Genomic DNA, 21,005 nt, shown 5'->3' on the forward strand with positions numbered 1-21,005 from the left:
CTACCTGAAGGAACCCAATGAATTCCTTGGAGGACACACTCACGTTTTTTGAACAGCTGAACTTAAACAGGAGGTGTTGTTGGCCCAACTCTCATATGAGTGGACTTTATTCCTCCTGATCATAAACCCACAAATATCAAAGAAAAGGCTTATGAAGTGGCATACCATGAACGTGTAAACAAATTTAACCAGTTTAAGCATGGTACCTGCTCAGTAAACCTGCAGTGTTGTGAGGGGAGCCATCAAAGTGGTGGTTTCCCTCACAGAACAGAAATCCCCTCACAGCACAGAGTTACCCTCCAAGCAGACAGGGATCTTTAAATAGGGCAGAAGGCCTTGACCTCTGCCCCCTGACATCCACCACGGTCCAAATGACCATCTGCCTCCTTTATATATTGCCAATGAAACCGGTGTACTTAGTTTAGCAATGCATATTTGACTTGTAATACCAATAAAGCACCTATGTATTGTCTTGTGCAGTGAAGGCTGAGAAGATACAAGATGCAGCTTACAGGCGCAGGACATGGCCAAGGAAGCATATGCTGATAATGACTTTGAATGTAGGGAGCTGTGAAGGCAAAGTGATTGTGTTACATACTATGCAATGCATGGGTCAAAAAAGGCGAAAGGATTAGGACTCAATTTTCATAATATGGAGGGTCTAAAGTGGACAGATGCAAAGGGCCCAGCGGTCTACCAGCAGAAATTCTTGGGACTGATTTGCGGAAGTTTTTCCTTGCCTTAAGCCACGAATCATGAGTCTAATTTCTTAAACTTTTCCCTGGCATAAGCCAATTTTATGACTTTGAACCTTGAACCTGACTGCCATCAGCTAGAAAATAAGGCATAAGGCTGTATCAAAGCTATCTTATGCCAGGGCAAAATACGTTATCATTTAGGCTTTTAAGACAGGGAAAATGGTTAGTAAATCAGACTCTTAATTATTAACACTGTATGCATTGTCAATCATTGCAGCTTCAAAAGGGGTCAAGTGGTCATGCAGAGACTCGTTATTGTGTAGGTTAGGAAGACCCACTTTTCTTACAGATATATGTGAGTGTGGAGGCAAGGAGGCTGTCTGACTACAGCAACTTCAATTTCATCAAAGCAAAGTGCAAGACATGTATCTGGAGGTCTTAGTGGAAGTTCATATATCTCCTTCAGGATCGGATGCTGATGCAAGCACTGGTAATGTAGCATAGTCCGAAATAATTGAAGGCCACTCAGTCAATCAATCAGGTTTCTCATAAAGCACAACAACTCACCCATTAGAGTCTCATGGCACTATGAGGGGGGAATGTGGTTCAGTCGAAGAGCCAGGTCTTGAGTTCCTTCCTGAATTGAGGCAGTGGCGGTGATTGCCTGAGATGTAGAGACAGGAAGATCCAGGTCTTCGCAGCGAGGTAGGAGAAGGATTTTCCACTGGTCACTGCTGTTTTCTGATTAGCTGTCCATGTGTGTAAGTGTATCATTAAAGAAGGACTGGACCTAACATGAGTCAAAGGCTGAACTGCAAATGATTAGTTGCTACTGAGCCACCAGCAGGCAAATTCACTGAAACTCTCTACATCAAATACCTGCCCATGTAGGCTGGTCCGCAGCACTGATGAAAGAAAGGTGTGGATGAAACTGCTGGTTCGTTGCTGAGGCAATACATGGACTATTTTCTACAGAGGACAGCCAGCCCTATGAGCAAGTTCAAGACAATCAGGTGGAATCTCAGTTGAGCAATGGGCAGGGACCTGAACCCAACCAATGGCACTATCGCCTCTAGACCATTGCTTCCCAAAGTTTTTAGAACCATGACCCACCTTTTAGAATGACAAACTTTCGCGACCAACCTACTTTTTATGGACATGAGGCGGGCGATTTATAAATGTAACTAAAGCATCGTATGGTAGCACACTGTCATTTACAGACAGCACATTTTCCATTGAAATTGCCACAAAATTTGCACATACAGTTTTACTGATAAAAACTATGTAGCACTCAAATGGCCATGTGTAGAAATCGAGTTTCTGTGAATATTTATCACTTGAGCATCACCAATTAAAGTGCCTTGATTGTTTTGATCCTGTAAAATCTCTGCTTTCAGCAATCTTCAAGAATTATAGAAATTGTGCTTCATTTTGGCCGTCCTAACTGCTGGATGAACACAGTTCATTTACATGTTGACCTCTCTCTTTGAAGGATCAGCAAATGTGACAAGACATACTCAGAATTAAAAGGCTTCTTTATTTATTGATCGGACTTTCCCAGCCCAGGAAAAATCGGCTTGTGACCATCCCACAGTTTGGGAAACTCTGCTCTAGACTCACCCCTTGCTGACGAGAGTTACAGGCATAACCCAGCACTCAGGTGGGCCCGAAGTGGTCTTCGGGAGAAACTGACCTCACAACTGTATGCATGATGAAGGTGCCACCTCACCCTTTATTGTGCTACCACCCTCAGGGTTGGTGTAGTTGTGCCTTATTGGAGAGGCAGGAGGTGGCTCTGTCAATGACCTCCCAGCACAGTTCACCCCCTAGCATTATGGTAAATGCAGTTCACTTTAAAACACTTACTCAAGTTTTTGCTGAAGTGTTTCAGCAAAGTTGGTGCAGGTTAGTGCTGTGAATCTCTAGACACATGTTTCTGGATCTTATTATCCTTCATCAGTAGAGATAAAAAACTAAATTCATCTGGGGTTGCTGAGAAAGCTGCCACTATCCTCTCAGGTCTCAGTACCTCTCTCTGGCACGCAGGTGCATCTCCAAAAGCTCGTCAGCTCAGTGGCTCAAGGGAGTCTTTTCAAACGGAAGGGAGATGGGAGCACACTGCGTCACCTCCCAGCACAGTTTACCCCTTAGCATTATGATAAATGCAGTTCACTTTAAATGCTTACTTGAGTTTTTGCACTTCAGCAAAAACTCAAGTAAGCATTTAAAGTGAACTGCATTTACCAGAATGCTAAGGGGTGAACTGTGCTGGGAGGTGACGCGGTGTGCTCCCATCCCCCTTCTGCAGTGTGTTACCTCACTGGTACATGTGTGAGCCAATAGGACTGGGATGAATGATGTGAAACAAGATTGTTTTATGTATTTCTCTTATGCGCGTGCATTCATCTGGCTTTCTGGAGAGACCTGGTGGCTTTTAGTTGATTTGCCTGCTACGACAGAGGCAAGTCCTGGACCCACAATCAGGTTGGAGGCATATGTGGCATCACATAAACCTCCATAGTACATGGTATCCCCATGGAACAGGACTTCAACCGACTCTTCTTCAACTCATGGGCTACTGGGTGCACCAGGGTTACAGTGAAATGTAGGGAGGTCGGCTACAGAAAAATAACCTGTGCATTTTATTCTAATATATCATCCTTAATCCTCAGCATCATCTTACTGCATTATAAAATAAATATTTATCTGTAAATCATATAAACGTAAGCTATTCGCAAACCACACTAGGTTTTCACGAGGCTGCCCTGCATACCGCACCAGAATATTTGGGTCAAATAAAAAAATTCTAACTTCTTCAGTTAACTTTCCAACTCTATGGGATACCGGGGGCTTTGATTGTAGCTCATCTTGTTTCCGTGAAGCACCGCTCATAGCTTTCATAGGACCTCCCACGGCTTTGTTTCATCCGATGATTTCAATAATGTTAGTGCGGTTTCTTAAGAAGAACGGGAAACGAGCTCCTCTTTGTGGACACATGCCGGCACTTCATCTTCACACGGCTCCGCGCCGGAGCGCCAGCAGCAGCCGTCCTTTCTTCCGCCTTTAATTTAACAGTGCATTGATCATTCTACTGAAAGATGCAGTGGACAGTGAACCCCCGAGGCTTAAATAAGGCGCTTCAAGGCACAGTAGCCCTGCGCCTGAAGAGAGGCTGCACAGCTGTGGGGCTGTTTAACTATTAACGGTCCACATTTGGAGAATTACATGTCCCGTTGCTGCAGGGATACAGACTTCGTTTTTGGCTTGGATAACTCGGAGTAAGAACATGCAATTATCGATCTGATTTTCAGGAACCAGAATTTCCAGAACAAAATGTTTACTTTTGCGTGTCCAATGGGGAAGAATAAGCATTCAGCAAAAGTAAAAAGTAAAACTGTTCTAGAACGAGAAATGTCGAAAAAACTGAAATACATATTGGGAAGCACACGTACGCCACAGACCAATCAGGAACGGGTATTGCCATTCAGTAAAACAACAGACAACATCCATTCCCAGAAGCTCAGCCCAATACACATGATCAAAAGTGATACTCCCCTGTAGCCATTTGCACGTGCGCGCAGATGCATAACTTTGACAGATTCATTCCACGCCCCCCTGCAGGAACGAGCAAAGGCAGATCCAGAGGCGTAGCTAGAGCTTGTGGCGCCCGGGGCTATCCCTCAGATTGCCGCCCCATACGTAGCCCTGTGATTGTGTGAGGTTAAGTCTCGGACTCGAATTTTGAAACTCGCCTCACTGTCAAATTTCGGCCATAAATGCTTCTCACATGTATCATTGGAATGCTAGTTTTACATTGGTCTAATAACTAGTGCAAGTAAGTGTTCACTATCTGAACTTGCAGTTGTAGAGGCTGCGCACAGCACCCCGGGGCCACTCGCTTAAATATACTGGTGTGATTTTTTTAAAATACTTTCAAACATATTTATCATCCTGCCTGACTGTTACTGCTATGGGTCTCTCACAGGCTTTCCTGAGGCTTGCCCAGCAATCATGCTATCACGCACATGCTCACTGTGGTGGCTGGAGTCCGTGAGTCAGCTGACTCTAATGAATTTATGGTATAGGTCTGAGGCAATTGAGATTTGAGTTGGGCCTCTCACACCCTGATATAGTCTGGGCCCTGGTCCCATGTGGGAAAGAGACAGCAGCATGGAGTTTAGTGATTCTTCTCTCCCGGTTTATTATTTGAGCTCTCTCCAAACAGCCACAATGCCACATGTTCACAGACAAGTACTCTCATCAGCGTGCGTTGTGACTGTCACTCGAGACAGACTACTTTTGCACTTACCTGTGTGAATCTGGATCTGAAGGTGGGGTGTTGGATTTAGGGGTCTTTAGACACCTGCTGTGCTGCAGGCTTTAAACAGCAATGCAGGGTGGACTGAATACCCAGCTGAAGACCAAGCTGCTAATGAGCCATGGGCAGACAAAAAAACATTTCAATCTTTGCTTGAAGTGGCGTCTGGTGTATTTATACTTGGTGTGTAACTTGTCACTCGCTTTGCGACACTAGAAATATTTATGCCAGGACATCAAGGCAGGCTCTGGTGATGCTCATGCCACTACAACTCTGAATGCCTCATATGCACTCAGCAATACCCCTTCTACATTAGTGGGGTCCAGTAAAGATCTGTGTTCTCTACTAAACTGTTGTCTTGTATTGTCAGTGGCTCTTATTGCACAGCTTCGCTCCAGTGGTTCTACAGCCTAACCGCAGGTCCTTGCTCTTTTCGGTGTTAATTTTTAGCGAAGCCATGTGACCTGCTTTCTAGAGGTCCATAGCTGTCATTTTAATTATAGTCAGCTGCAGCAGGCGTTTGCAGCAGTTTTAGGTCTTCTAAGAGTTTTCGTTGCTCAAATGGGTCAAATTTCTGATATTTATGTTTCCTCATCATCATTGCTTGATTTTTGCTCGCAAGAAAGTGTCAAATGTCACTCATAAACACACTGAAATTATGAACATGTCACACATAGCAATCTGAAACCTTGGCAGCTATGGATGGCACGTGTCATGATGTAATTTGCTAACTGCCTAACTTGGTTAGTCCCCCCACTTCTTTTTATAGGACTTGTGCCCACTGCCCTGCCACTCACCAAAGATCCTTTCCTCCCCTCATGACAAATGTTTAGCTCTTACCTTCCTCAGGCTCCAGTACGCCACAGTGGTGGCAGGGCCTCTACCGAAGGGGTTGGTTCTGCTGCAGTCTGCAGCAAATCGCCCAGCACTGCCACTGCCCTAGACTCAACTCATAACTGCCAAGATTTCAGATTTCTATGTGTGACATTTTCATAATTTTAGTGTAATTATGAGTGACATTTCAATGACTAAGAGTGACACTTTCTCCCGAGCAAAATCAAGCAAAGAAAACAAGGGAAACATATAAATATCAGAAATTACTCCCATTTGAGCAAAGAGAAACTCTAACAGTTGCAAAGCACCAGAAAGGAAGGGAACTTAGATGCGCCAGCAGCAGTGGAGAGAAGCAGCGCCATATCTTACGAACATGGTACTAAGGGGCAAATTCACATGCCGAAATGTGGCATTAAACAAACATTGCTAATGCATCGCTCCGCCATTTTGAAAATTCAGGGATGCACCGTATTCACAAGAATGCGGTGCACCCCTGTGTTTCCCCTGGCGCTGGTGCTAAATCTAGCTGCCTAGCGCCAACGCAGGCAACCTTGAACCATAGTGCAAGGGTGTCGACCTTGGTGGGAATGTCTGTTTATGTGCAGGAAGGTGCCCCTTCCTGCACATAAACAAATCGTGATTTGTAACTTCATTATGCAGCACACATAGAAGTTGCAAATTGTCATTTTCTTTAAATGATTCATGGTGTTTTGCTGTTTCTATGTGTGCTGCACAATGCAGTGTGAAATGGGGTCTAATTTACTAGGTGGCTTTAAGCCAAGTTCAGTGGTTTAATGCTGCCTCGTAAATAAGACAAAGGGTTTATCGCCACAGGAATGTCAGAAAAAGTGACGTTCCTGGGCGATAAGGGCTGGTAAATATGCCCCTATGTTCCGCTCTCCCTTTGATGCAGCGTTCGATACGCCAAAAATGTGTCGTTTTTCCCCTCTGTACATGTTTCTGTCCCGGAAAACGTTTAATCTTGCAACTGTGTACTTGCCCAGATACCTTCCTGCTGCCAAAGCCATGACTGCCTTATTGCTATGCCGTTCTCAGTGCTACATCAATTCACAGGCGCGTTCTGCACCCCCACCACCTACCACCGTCCCCTTCCGTCCCCTCAGCTTGCCTTCCCAGATCTCTCCACCAGTCGTTATTTCTCGTAGTGCACTCGGAGCGGCAGGCACTAAAATTGTTCAATGAAATCGACAATGCTAATTTAACATTCACAGCCCCAAAGTACAGCAAGCCTGCACCTCAGGGGTCCCCTTTTAAAACAAGGTGCAGGTTGAAATTCGCCTCAAATTTGTTTTTCACTAACACTGTTTAACAATGCAGCTCTGCAGTGTTGCACTGGGAGGAAAATAGACCCAGGCGTGAAAATAAAAATAAAAAGTTGCCCCAATAGTGAATCAGAAAACTAAAAAAGTCTCTCATGTATGCAAATTGGGACACTTTTAAAGATGTAAAAACACGCTGTGTGTTTTGCAAGATACGGAAGACTGCAACTATTTGTGTTTTCTGAAGACCATGTTTATGGTACTGTCAGGGAAATCAACAGTAAAAATCGGCCCACAAGACAATAAAACAGGACACAAACAAAAAGCCAGCCCACACACTGACCAATCAGACCAGACCATTGGGCACTGCCAGATTGCCCTATAGGCAGGGACACTGGAATTATGCTATTGTGGGGCCGCAGAAACTTTTCCATAATTTTAGATTTGCCATGTTTGCCACACAGTCCATCATCTTCCGCATAATCTGCAGATTTTAACAGAATCTGTTTCTTGCTTAAATGATTCAAAAGCTACTAATAATGTTGCAGCGTAGTGAAAGGCACTTTACAAAGCAGGACTGGCCGCCTTCCTATTGCTTATTGCTATATTTCTGTACTAAACTGGTACTAATGTGGTGCAGTCAATGCCTAGACAGTGTTACCAATTTTAAAAACTAAAGAAGTAATGAAGTAATACTATTACAAAATGTGCCGCATAAAGCTTCATAATTGGTCTTGCCGCAGAATTTACTCAACCTTGCTGCATAATTCGGCCCTCTCCTGCCACACAATTTCAGTGGCCCTGCCTATAGGCCAGTCCGATCCTGCAGCTATAAATAATTGACTCAAGTTCTGCTTCGGGTAAAATTGTGTGACCACCCAGCGTACCCTTAATCAATATGCTGGTGGTAAATTACAAAATTGGAGCTGTAGCCAACTGCGCACATTATACCTGATTGAGCACACTAAACTAAAAACCAGTTGAACAGCACTTTGGCTTAATGCTTGAAACTGGAATACAGAAGAATAGGCCCTCGCGGACTCAGAGTAGCTGTATGGTACTGACTACTGAGAAGTGTCGGTAATCTCTAATTACTACTGCACCTCTGTCGAGAAGTGCAGATACTCACTTGCGATAGAAAGCCCCAAGGGCACTCGGTACCTGCTCATTTAAAGCACTGCTTGTGCAGGTACTCCGACTTTCCCCTAGTGTGGGTGTCTGCCTCGCTGACTGTCCCGCCTGTAGGCGTCTGCCCCTCACCCAGGACCGAACCTTCCTAGCTCCCTCCACACACACACACACACACACACACACACACACACACACACACCCCTCCCCGCCCTCTGCGCAAGTTCCACTCTTGAGGCAGGATAATTTTCCTCCACCTTCCCAGAGCACTAGTCCAGATTTTTTACCCCCCTCTCAACAGGCTGGTGGCACTTACTTAGGCAGAGTCCGGAGGAGTGTGGCGGTGGCACTCCAAGAATTGCCTCTCTCAAGGCAGTGGCTGCAGGCTTAATTAGGCCGCTACTGTGCGTTGTCACTGTGACAATTCAGGTTTGCCGGCCGCCTCATTATAAACATTTACCCTCCACTCTAGGCTGCAAAGGTGCAAGCAAGGCTGGCTGCAGGCAGGTTCAGGCCATGAAAAACAGCGGGCCGGCAATTTGAGTTTGCCGCCCGCCTCCGGTGATAATGGTCGTGCTGAGGGCCGCGCTCACGAGAGGCGAGTGCGTGCGCGTGACGCATCACTACTGCCGTGCTGCGCTACGTTTCAGCGCGAGGGCTGGGCAATTATGCCAGGGCCGTCATTGGTAGCGCTTTCGCGCGCTACAATGATGGCCCTGGGATGGGAACTAAAACCGGGTTACGTAGGTCCTAAGTGTTCTAAGTGTGCTTGTTGTTCACACGCGCGGCACTGGCTGCCCATGGCGGCGGCTTTTCTAATTTATTTGAATACACGGACACTACTGTAGTAACTGACAGTAGTGTCAGCGAGTGTCCAAATAAATTAGAAAGGCCTCCGCCATGGGCCACGAGAGCCGCGCAGCCGCCGCCCCCACATAGTGCCGCCTGGGGCGGACCGCCCCCACCGCCCCCCCCTAGCTACGCCAGTGGGCAGATCCCATGCGGCAGCTCTGTCCGCAGTAGGCTGAACAAGATCCAGGCTTGGGCGCCGGAGCAAACACAGTTACATGACCCTCTTCACAACATGGGAGGCGGAAGTGAACATGTAGAAATTAGACCTCTGTACAGATGCTCAACTGCATGGGTTCTGGTGACACAAAGTTCAGTGGCACAGCCATACAAAACGATAACTATGTATGCACGAACTGATGCAAGCAGCATTCCAAGAAAGCTACATCGGGCCTGAAGTTAAGAAATCTCATTTATAAAGTGGCAGAAAGGTTGAAAAACACATTTTTCCAGCACACGCACATTTTTGTTACACTTTCAACAACACCCCTCCAAGCTATAATGCATATTCACGTAGAAAGCACAAAACATGTGATGGGTCAATAGTTTGAATTAATATCAGCCAGTGATTAATACTCCAGGCTGTATTAGTTCCCATTATATGCCATTACAGAAAGGGCCAACCACATGGAAATGTCTTGACCCGCTCTAAAAAGGGCAGTACAGATCAAACTTCAAAAAATATAATTATTAGTATTTTTTTATATTGCTTCATGTTCCACCTCTGAAGGATGGGTTGCTTATTCTGCCTGGCTGAATTTAAAATGGTGACCCGCAGATCACTGCAGGTTTCATGGACAAGCGGGCAGCAACTTGACTCATCCTTCCATTCATAGGCCATGTCTGACCTCAACAGAATCACGAGCAATCCCAGACCAGTTTCAGCCCTGTTGGGCCTCAGCAGTGAGGTGCAGCCATCAGTGGGGTCTGTGCCCCAATCTGGGCATACTCTTCCTGCCTATGAAGACACAGCACAAAAAGTGATGGGTGGAATAGTTGAATTAAGCTCAGTCACTGATTATGAAGGGCCATATTTCATCCAACTGTTGCAAATCTGTCTTGAAATTCCCCAAAACGGACATCCCAGACCAAAGTGGGGCTCGAGTCTCAGAAACACAAGCACACCTAGCTTGGTTTCATCCGTGGTGAACCTCATCAGCGATCTGCAACCTGAGACCAATGGTGAAACGAGCCTAGGGTTGTTTGTACACACATGGGGTGGCTTTTAGGGAATCGGGGAGGATCCTTTATTGTAGATATTGAAGATTTACTTGGTTTTATTGGGTGCTTCATTGATGAAACTGGTAACAACACCCTTTTTGTTCTTTTAATTGTTCTACAGTAGCCCCCGTCGTGTACCTTGTTCTATCTTCTTTGTCTTTGAAGTTCTATCTTCTTTGGACTCTGACTTGCGCCATTACTGTTTCCAGTTTCAGTGGGCACATTTCAGGTCAGCTGTTCTCCACCACATCACTTACTGGATACTTTGATCAATTGCTTGGATTTCTGCAGTTTTAATGGAACTCTGATGATGTGCCAAGCCCACCTCAAGTTCAGGTAGAGGTCTTCTAACCCGGATTCTTCAACTCTTGGTTCGTATTGCTTACTGCATTGTAAATTAATAAATAGGCTACAGTAGCAATTTACTCTTCAATATTTACATACAGTTCTTCATAAACTGCATCACTCTCATAACCTCCTTTTACACTCCTGTGTGGATAACACTCAAATGTAACTATGTCTCACAGATTCAAAGAAACACTTTAAAGATGTTTTGATTGGGCAAAAAGCTACTGAATTCTGAATCAGTCAAAACTGCCTAAAACTGAACAGCTCTCAGACAGAAACACTAGTGGCAGGCTCTCCCCATCTGTTGAAGAGAATTGACACCTTGTGCCCCCGCTCTACCCTTCCACCTTGCCAAGGAATCAAAACTTAAAATCCTAGGCGCACAAGAGGACTCAGACCAACCTAAACAACAACTCCCAAATTGCAGCAGTAGTCAAATCCAAATATCACAAAATAAACTCTACCACTGATGCTCAAAGACCAACACACCTTCTGGTAGTCAGACGTCTAGTAAATTACTGGCTCGATTACTGCAATTTCGTGTTCATTGGCTTATCTGCCTGTCAAATGAACAGACCTCAAAAAGCACAAACCTTGCTGTGTGACTGATCTTTGGTCCGGTCAAAATCCAACCCATCCTCCCAAGCCCCAAGAAAGCTCCACTATCTGGAGGCGCATGATGGGGTTGCCTTCAGAACACTCTGCCGCATATTTAAATAGTTTGATAGTTCACCCCTAAAATCACCCACAGCCTGTCCGTATGGTCAGAGGGGCCACGCCCCCACCTTTTTCCCGACAACAAGAGTGAATGTTGGGCTGAACAAAGGGCAGCCTAACAGACGCTCTCCTTGTTCAGGTCAGGTGGCCAAGAGCTAGACATGTGCTAAATGTGCAGGCTCATGGCTGCCTGACCTGAATTTTGTCAGGCTGAGGATTTCACTGCCCTGTGGGTGTGACCTCTTCAGCCTTGCAAAAGTGCCTTCCAGGCCCTCCCTTTCGTAATGAAGGGAAGTATCACTGATTGCCTTGGACCTGGGTGCTTCTGTTGTAAGCCCTGAAGTGCCCTGAGCCGAGTGTCAATAAGTGACACCTCATCACAGAGTGGGGTAGGATCAGCAGCATCACTGACCCCATCACACTCTGTGATGAGTGATGCCTGCTGCCTTCCCACATTGGCTGACCTATGAAAATGTAGTGGCCCCAACCCTCCTGGGATCTCCGAGGTTTCCCTCCCGGAGAGTTGCTGTGAAAGTAAATTTAGTTTTTTATGTTTGGTGTGTGCGTGCATGCGTGTATGTATGTGTATTTGAGTGAGTGAGTGAGTGTTGTGAATGGGTGTGTTTGTACATTAGTGTAAATGCATGGGTGTGAGTGTACGTGCCCCCATCCCTGCTAAAATTACCGGCTGCCAATGGCTAAAATACCTACCAAACAAAATAAAACAATACTCCTGGATGAGGCCACAATGCTCTAACAACCTTAATCTTCTTATAGCCCCCACAAAACGAACAGACAGATGTGTTTCAGTGGCTAGGCCATTTCTGTGAAACAACCTGTCTAAACTCCTACATAAATACAACAATCTTCTAGCATACAAAAATGTGCCCACTCTCTCTCATTTTCTCTCAAGCACCTAGAAGCAATTTAGTAATGCAGTGTACAATATACAAATATGTATATATTAATAAATACACAAATGTTTCTCAAGCACCTTAAAGGAATAGGAGGTGGTAGAGTTATTGCTGCAGGTGGTAGGTTTATAAGCTATATGGTTAGGCTGCCGATATTGGAGAGAATAATCCAACCAAAATTGCAGTTCACCACTAAATTAGAGTTTTTAAAAAAAAAATGTAACAGGGTTTTATTAATTTTGCACAAAACCAGCCGGGGGTCCGGGGACGCCTCCCAGTGAAATACAAAGTTACAATCATGACATTTGAAAGCCAGTGGCAGAATAGAGTGTCCATGCCATCTTGTCGGGCAAATTATGCAACCTGCTCACTGAAATTAGAGTTTTTCTGATTATAAATAAATCTGAGGTCTATTGTGTATCCAACAATTTGTGTTTCCAAAATGAACCTCAGTGAGGAGCATAGGGCTGCGAATTTTGGATTCGATGTGCAGCAAATTCTGACTTGTCAAACAAACAAGTTTAATTCCCCCCAGATTAAGATTTTGTAGGCTTTGTGCTCTACATGTACTGTTATTTTGAAAAATTCCTCCATGAATTTGGGGGTCTGGTCATGGAATGGTAGTCCACTGCTGCAATGAGAGAGCTTTGTGGGTTAATGCAACTGAGAGTGGCTATGCACTGGAGTGTTGATTGGGATACGTTAGGCATGCTGGTTCAGGATGGTGGTTTAGGTAGGCTAGAGTTTCCCCACCTGCTCTGTATGCTCTATGGTTTTTTGTTGAGGAGATCAGATCACGAGGGTATTGTTCTTAGAATGAACTAATGTGCCACTTGACAGAAGGACCTCGTCCAAGACTTTACTTTATTTAGGCAAGATGGTATAGTAAGAGATGCAGTGCCAGATATGAGGTGGGGCAAATGTGTGTCTCACTTGTTTCCTCCCATATCACAAGAGGGGGTGGTATTGTGATCTAATAGTGGCTCCTAGCCGTGGTATCTGGGGGTGTAGGCGGGAGGATGCTAGAGTCTCCAAGGGTTTGATGTTTACTTGTGAAAGTGATTTTTAGTGGCTTTGAACATTTCTAAGATGCTAGTACTAACCTGAAAAGCTAGTAGCTTCCAGCTTTCATTGGTATGATTTTCTTCAATGAGCCATGATTATAAATGTTATTGTTGAGCAGCGCATGGTAGATGAAAACATTTTGTCAGGTGACCTTGCATTTCTAGACATGCTTATTGATATAGCTGTCTAGAATGTGGTCTGTGAATAAACTGCTACAAGCATCACTGAGAAGCACACAGACACAGTAGCTCTGCTATGAGTGTGGCTCACAATAGCTTCAGCTCCTATGTAAAAAAGCAGAAGTTCAAGCAGCTTACAAGCCGAATGCAGAGATACCTTAGGAAGTAGAAACTGTAATCGAGGAGCTGCAACTCAGCGTACTACTGCAAATCCGGAATTCTGCAGGAACATCATCAGGATGTGCACTCGGTCATGGTCACTATTTGTCATGATATCTTCTAACTAACAGGATGTTCACATGTGCTCATGGGAGCTCTCATGCATCTCTGTGGATTCTTTGGTCAGGCCAATAGCATGTCATAGACTTCTGCAGCGAACAGAAAGAGGGATGAAGCTAATATCCTATTTTTTATTTTACAGAGTTTCAGAGTTTTATACAGCGCGAACTTGACCCGAATCGGGTATCAGAGCGCTTTACCTAGCACCAGTTCTGTTACATGATGAAACATTCATTTTTCTTTAATTTATACAAGAGGGTAGTAGTGTTCCCTGACAGGGAAAAACACAGCTTAAGAGGCGAGCGTTATCACGCACGGGGATTTTTTTGGCTCGTTTGAATTTCTATGAGGTTTCGACGCATCATGATCGTGATGGTTGTGCTGTGACTTTTATTTCCTTTCAATACACATTTGACTGCGATTGTGGACTATCCGGACTTCTGTTTATTACATGGTGTGGATCTCTTATCCAACGCGTACTAACTTTCCAGAATTTTCTGATTCTGGAGCCTATATAACTACTCGATAGCCTTGAGAAAGTCTATGTACCAACAAGTACTGACGAAACACGTGTTGGCTGTATTCTACTTTGGAAATTGGTCATTCAAAATAATAAAAAGAACGTCTTCTATTACAACTACGTGGACTGTTCATCATGTCTTATGGGACTTTGGACTGCCATATATGATTTTACTTTTTGTGAGATTGTTTCTTTGATCCTGATTTAATATCTGTCCTCCTTACTGGTTATTGAGTGGGACCTGTGTATACAGATTAAGGGTGTGCTGTATTAGCTTTTTTGTTCTGATATAAAAAAAAATTGTTAGGCATCGGGAGATTAAGGGGCATATCATCAAGGCACCGCGATAAAAATATCGCCGCTTTAGCGTCCGTGTTCGGGCGAAAAGCGGCGATAATTTTATTGCATTATCACTCAGCAAGGTCGCGCTATCGCGTGAATCCTTGCCTTAGCGCCCTTTCCCTCAATGCCCAGCTTTGCATCTCCAATGAGATGCAAAGTGGGCGTGAACCACAAAAATAACGTGAGAAATGTCGCTAACCAACATTTCTCCTATCAACAAACCCCCCGCCAACTTGCATGGCGATAAGAAAAGTAGCGCTAACCGTGCTTATCGCTACTTTTCTTACGCCTGCTTTCAATCGGACTTAGCCATTGTATCCAATGGAAGGTGGATATAATGGCTAAGTCTGCCCTGCCCTATCAACAACGTATCACCAATCGTTGTGCGATTATCGCTGGATTTCCAGCGATAATCGCACATTTGGCAGCTAACTCTGGAATTTTTATCGCTTTGGAGATAAGTGTCGCTGATAGCACGCTATCTCCGCGATAAAATCCAGCGATAGCCGGTGATAATTATCCTAGCGCTAAGCGCGTTTAACGATAATTATCACCGGTTGTTGCTGATATGCCCCTAAGTGATTTGCCTAGAGTCACAGGATGTTCAGTGTCATTGCCGAGACTCGAACCCGGTTCCCCAGATTTGAGGTCGACTGCCTTAGCCATTAGGCCAACTCCTCTCCCCCATAGACCAGATAGAGAAAGTATAAAGACTTACTATCTGCAGCTGCTCGAGTAGTAATCAAATGTGGTAACATTCTGCTGCAAGACCAGTTCTTTTTGACTGGGTTTAAATACTTGTGAACAAACAGCCTGACAATCATAGCCCTATTAAAAATACAAAAAGGCAGATCTCAGCTTCCATTGTTCCAGATTGGATTGGCAGTGGCCTCTGGAGACCCCTCTTCTCAGCGAGACAATGCGGTTTAAATTCTAGACATACAAGTTGAAACTGCATAACAGGCCTTCTATCATGGTCAGGACAATAGAATTAATTACAGTACACGTATGCTGCACAGATGTATCTCGGGAGTGGGCAAGAGAGGCCTCATTTAACATAGAACTCTACTTATGATTATCGTGTCATTGAAAACTGAGACGATCTACTGACATCCTGCATTATTTCATTCTTTTTACACTAAAAGCATCATTTATCCTGTACTATCAAACATGATCAAGTAAATCAGTGTAGATACAGTGCACATGAAAGCAGTTACTCTTCACCCATACAACAAGAGTACACAACATACCTGTAGGCAGGCTACTCCCACACCCACTGCGCCAATAATGAGAAGGTGATCTCCCAGGAACCTCTGCAGCTTAGTAATACACCCGCCCTAGAAGTGAAGTGATTGCAGGTTACTGAAGTAGCCTTGGAAAGAAAGATACACTTATAGTCCCCTAGCATACTTACATTTCATTTTTGTTTACAGTTAAATTAACCAAAAAAGTAATATTTGCAAGGGCGTGTTATATTTTAATGTGTACGAGTGCCCTAACCAACATGCTACCGTGCAAACAGGATGACAAATATAACATATAAAGGAAAGCGTATGAGGAACGCAGTGAACAATGTTACACTTTATGGATGCTGCAGGAGGCCAGATGCCTCAGGTTTCCCACACTTTATGATCTTTATGTTCGTCCATTGTCAGATATCACCTGCTCCTTGAGTGTTCAATGGTGTCATATGTTGACAACACACAGATTATTGTCTCTCTTACACCTAAGACGGGAATAATGTTGCAAAAACTTAACACCATCCAAAAGCAAGTTGCAGACTGGATGGCTGCCAGCTGCTTAAAGTTAAATGGCGACAAAACAGAGGTTTTGGTAGTTGGCAACAATCCATAGCTATGGAATGAACTTAGCTGGACGGCCTCTCTTGGAGACTGCCCCTCCTCCAAGTCAGAAGTAAAAATCTTGGGTGTTACGCTGGATAGCAAACTTACCATGGAGGTTCAGGCCCAGAAAGCTATCATCTTGCTTTTTTGGCCTACTAAGAAACCTCAGGAAGTTGCTTGGTTGGCTGTCAGTACCTGTATGCAGAGTTGATGTACAAGGCCTGGTATCATCCCGCCTTGATTAAGGGAATTCCCTTTATCTGGGAGGTCTACAAGCAGTCATTAAAAACCTCAAAGTGATCCAAATGCAAGATACTTTTGGGCATCCCTAAATTTACAGGCTGCCTCTTCCGCACTAACTACGTTACACTGGCTGCAGATCAAAAGAAGATTCAGTTCGAAGCTCTTTGTATGGGCCATTGTGTGGTGCACAATAAGGACAGCAAATCCTACAGCATCTTCTCTGCCTGTACCGCCCTAGAAGAGAACTAAGGTCCAGCAATCTTAGTTTACTCACCATTTCCAGAGTGAAGAAAGTCAGGAGTGGGAGATGCTTGTTTGCATATTTAGCCCCCAAACTATGGAACACCTTACCCCTTGCCCTCAGGTTAAACAACAACCTACTCAGCTTCAGGAAACAACTCAAGACACATCTGTTTACTTAAAATGAGATGCACAAGATCTTGGAAGACACATTAGAAGAAACATTGAGACCCTACGGGTGAGTAGCGCGCTTACAATTCCCTGATTGATTGATTGATTAGTGCTTTGAAGTCCGTTGGGTAGCCATGTGCTCAAGAAATTTCTTGAACAGAATAGAATAAAATAGAAAAAGAAGATTTCGTTCGGACCAGAACATCATAAATGTATTGCTGGGGGAGGAGGGGTTGATCCCTTCATGGCCACCAGTATTCTCTCAGGAATCCTAATCTATTAGATGTCTCAAGACTGACTTCTGGAAACACTGTATAGATTGAGAGTGCCTCACTTCCGCTCAGCATTAGGACCCGCTCGGAGCTAACCTTTTTTGTAAACTGAAAAGGAGAGATAAAACTAGCGCCCTATCAGCAAATTTGCATGTTAGCACCCTTTTACTCTACGCTTCCCCTTGCATCTCTAATGAGATGCAAAGGGGGCGTTCCAGAGTAAAATAATAGGAGAAATGTCGCTAAGCGACATTTCTCCTATTATCAAGAATGTTGCTAACCCTGTTAGAGACAAAAAAAGCAGCGCTAACCGCGGTTAACGCTGCTTTTTTACGTCTGGTATTTTTCTGACTTAGCCATGATATCCTATGGAAGGAGGATATCATGGCTAAGTTTGCCTGTCCCTATCAACAAGGTAACGTGAGATTATCGCTGGGTTTCCAGCGATAATCTCAAGCTAGCCTGTTAGCGTGAGGATTTTTATCGCTGATGAGATAAGCGTTGCTAATAGCACGCTATCTCAGCGATAAAAATTCATGCTAGCCGGCGATAATTATCCTAGCGCTAAGTGCGCTTTGCGATAATTATCGCCGGTTGTTGTTGATATGCCCCCAAGAATCCTAAAGGGAGAGCTAAATAAAATAATAAACAAAGAAATGCATAAATGCATAAGAGGTGAAGAGCCGTGAAGTTCTATGCTAAGTTGTTGCTAGTCAAATAAACTGGTACTAAGGGGCACATGTATAAAGCATTTTTGTGGTCGGAATGACATAAGTGTACAAAAGCACAAATTGCGATTTGGTAACATGTTACCGAATCACAAATTGTGTTAACGATTTGGTATTTGGAATGGGTGTGTTTATGGCGAGCCTTCTAAATGCAGAATCGCAGTGGTATGTATGAATGTTTTGCGACTCACTTATGGTTGCAAAAATTCATATTTTACCGACACCTCAAAGGAGGTGGTAACCATTTGTGCCCAAGGACCACTGCCTACGTTTAAAACATGAAACTTAAACATTCCATTTTATGTTTTTGTATCGCTTCCTGTTTTCCTCCAAGGAAAACGGACTGCCTTTTAAAAAAATGCTTTTATTAAAAAGTAATCACAGACATGGTGGTCTGCTCACCCCAGCAGCCCACCATCATTGTAATGACTGCAACTCCTAATGTGTCACAAACTGTGCCCCACTTCATTAATATTCAGGAGGTTGGTCAATTTGTGACTCACTAGGAATTGTTACTTAAAACGTGTACATATTTGTGTATTAGGAATTACGATTTCCTAACTGTGTTTCGATAAGAATCGCAATTCAGCCTGTTGAAATCAATGTTACATTTTGCGGTTCAAGATGAAAAATAATGTGATGGACCACGTGCCCTTTTCAGTACTACACAACATATTAAATTTGAAGTAAAGAAGTTCCACCTAGAAAACAGTGATGCAGAGCATACCGATGAAACAAACACAGATAATAATACATCAAGAGAGTTTCCAGTCAAGTCAAGTGTCCACAAAACCACATTTCTGAGTAGGAAATAGAAATATTATTTGTTTGGTGTTTTGCATAGCACTAACTTGGCCTGAAGGAATCCAAGCACTTTCCATGAGCATCAGATTATATTACAAAAGCTCAGATCTTTTTCACTTGTTTTTTTAAGGCACAGGGATATTAAGTGATTGGCCCAGAATCACAGGATGCGGACCCAACGCTGGAACTCACATCTGGTCCCTGAATTCCGAAGTTGTCAGCTCTCACATTAGGACACATCTTCTTACTTGTTTATTAAGTGATACTAAAAGCTACATTACATTCAGTCTGTTCACTTCCTTGATTGTGATTTTTTTTTAACAACAGATTTTATTGAGTTTTCATGGTACATTATGGGCAGTGACCCTGTGTATACATTTTGAAGTCATAATAAGTCAGGAGTACCAATACAGATATGAAATTGTAACCCCTGCGTAACCTGCAGGCAAAACAACAAAAACATGGCACAGATAGTCACAGATCCCATAAGGCTTAATAAGTCTGGGTGATTATAAGTACAGACGGTATCATTCTTTTTCCGGGTTGCTTGGTGGCCAATAAGTGGGGAGACAAGTCTTATCAGGGGTCTGCAGATGGTAGGGGGGGGGTAAGTCTATGCCCTGATAGATCGCCCAACGGAACCATATTTTCCTGTGCTTCTGGGGGCAGCCCAGGGCCTGGAACACTGCAATCTCTGCTCCCATGCATCTATCAAGAGCCTTTTTCCACCCACCAATTGTTGGAGGGACACTTCCTTCCACAGCTTGACGATGTTGCGCTTAACAATTGTGAGGGCTAGAAAGAGCAAGTGTTGCTTGTACCGGTTCCCACCTATCCCTTGATTGTGATATTTTAATGCTTCTCCTGTTTGCCTCTCAATATAGTCTGACAAAAAGTTATTGCATTTACTAAGTTTGTTGCAAGGCTACTGCTGTATGCTCTATTGATATTTCATTAAAAAAAAGAAGTTAATATGTCAGTGGTTCATATCTGAACTTGAATACAATATAATTCTACAAAGCTGGATTGAATTTCATGATCGATTCTAGTCCATGCCAGTCGTAATGAGGGTCTTCTCAAGTACTGTGATATCTTTGTACTGATAAACCCTAGCTGAGAAGCATAGCCTTTTTACTTAAGTCTTTGCCCTTTGTTTTTCTCCAGTGTCAGAGGGTTGAAAAGGATGTCATTTATGCCACCCTATTGCCTCAAGCAAGTGGTTTAGCATGGGAATGTAAAGGTACTCACTTTAAGGCAGTCTATGTGGCATGTGTAGGTCTATGGCTGATCAAGGACAACACTAACTAGCAAAGTTTATAGGCTATATTTACTGGCATCAATCCCTAGCATCAGATTCATATTTTCAGAGTGCCACCTTGTAGGGGATGTAAGTCCCGAAAATCACCCACACACTGTATTGCTTCTTGTAGATTGGCTATGAGCTGAAAATTACAATGGCCCCTGCTAGAAATTAGGTCTCTAGTTGGCAGGGGTAGGTACCCTGTCCAAGTAGGGACTGCAATCCAAATCAGGGTAAGCTAGATACACACTAAAAGATAACCTATGCTCACCCTCTGGTAGCTTGGCACAGAGCAGTCAGGTATATCTAAAGAGGCACTGTATAAAGTATTTGTGCAACAAATACACAGAGCTACACACTGAAAACACCACAAAAAGACTCCACAGCATGTTAAAAAAAATAGACAATAATAAATAAATCAAGACCAAAATGACAATAATCCAATAAGTAAAAGTTGAGAAATGTTTTTTTTAAAAAGTGTTTCTAGTGTGTAGAAGCAATAAGCGCCTAGGAGGATCATCTGTTTGTGCTGGACCGGGGCAAAGTCAACAGTTCAAACCGAGCGCGATAGAGCGCTGGCTGGGGACATGAGCCACACAGGCCTGGTGAACAGAGTGCCTTGATCCTGGGTCGCAACAGCAAGCTGTGGGGTTGCAGAGGAGCGTTGCCTCGATGTCAAGTCCGCATTCGAGGTGATGCGTTGATTTTCTT

General features: G+C 43.9%; 1 protein-coding gene across 3 annotated transcripts in view; it reads right to left on the reverse strand.

Moving 5' to 3' along the window:
• Positions 1-21,005, reverse strand: part of LOC146855075 (tetraspanin-11-like) — an 899,585-nt gene that overhangs the window by 235,663 nt on the left and 642,917 nt on the right. For all 3 annotated transcript variants that reach the window (XM_085652574.1, XM_085652576.1, XM_085652575.1), the window contains one exon: positions 15,943-16,029. In XM_085652574.1, the coding sequence (XP_085508700.1) occupies positions 15,943-16,029 (87 nt within the window). The remainder of the gene's footprint in view (positions 1-15,942; positions 16,030-21,005) is intronic.

The sequence above is a fragment of the Triturus cristatus genome, chromosome 4_1 (assembly GCF_964204655.1).
Source record: "Triturus cristatus chromosome 4_1, aTriCri1.1, whole genome shotgun sequence".
NCBI lineage: Eukaryota > Metazoa > Chordata > Amphibia > Caudata > Salamandridae > Triturus > Triturus cristatus.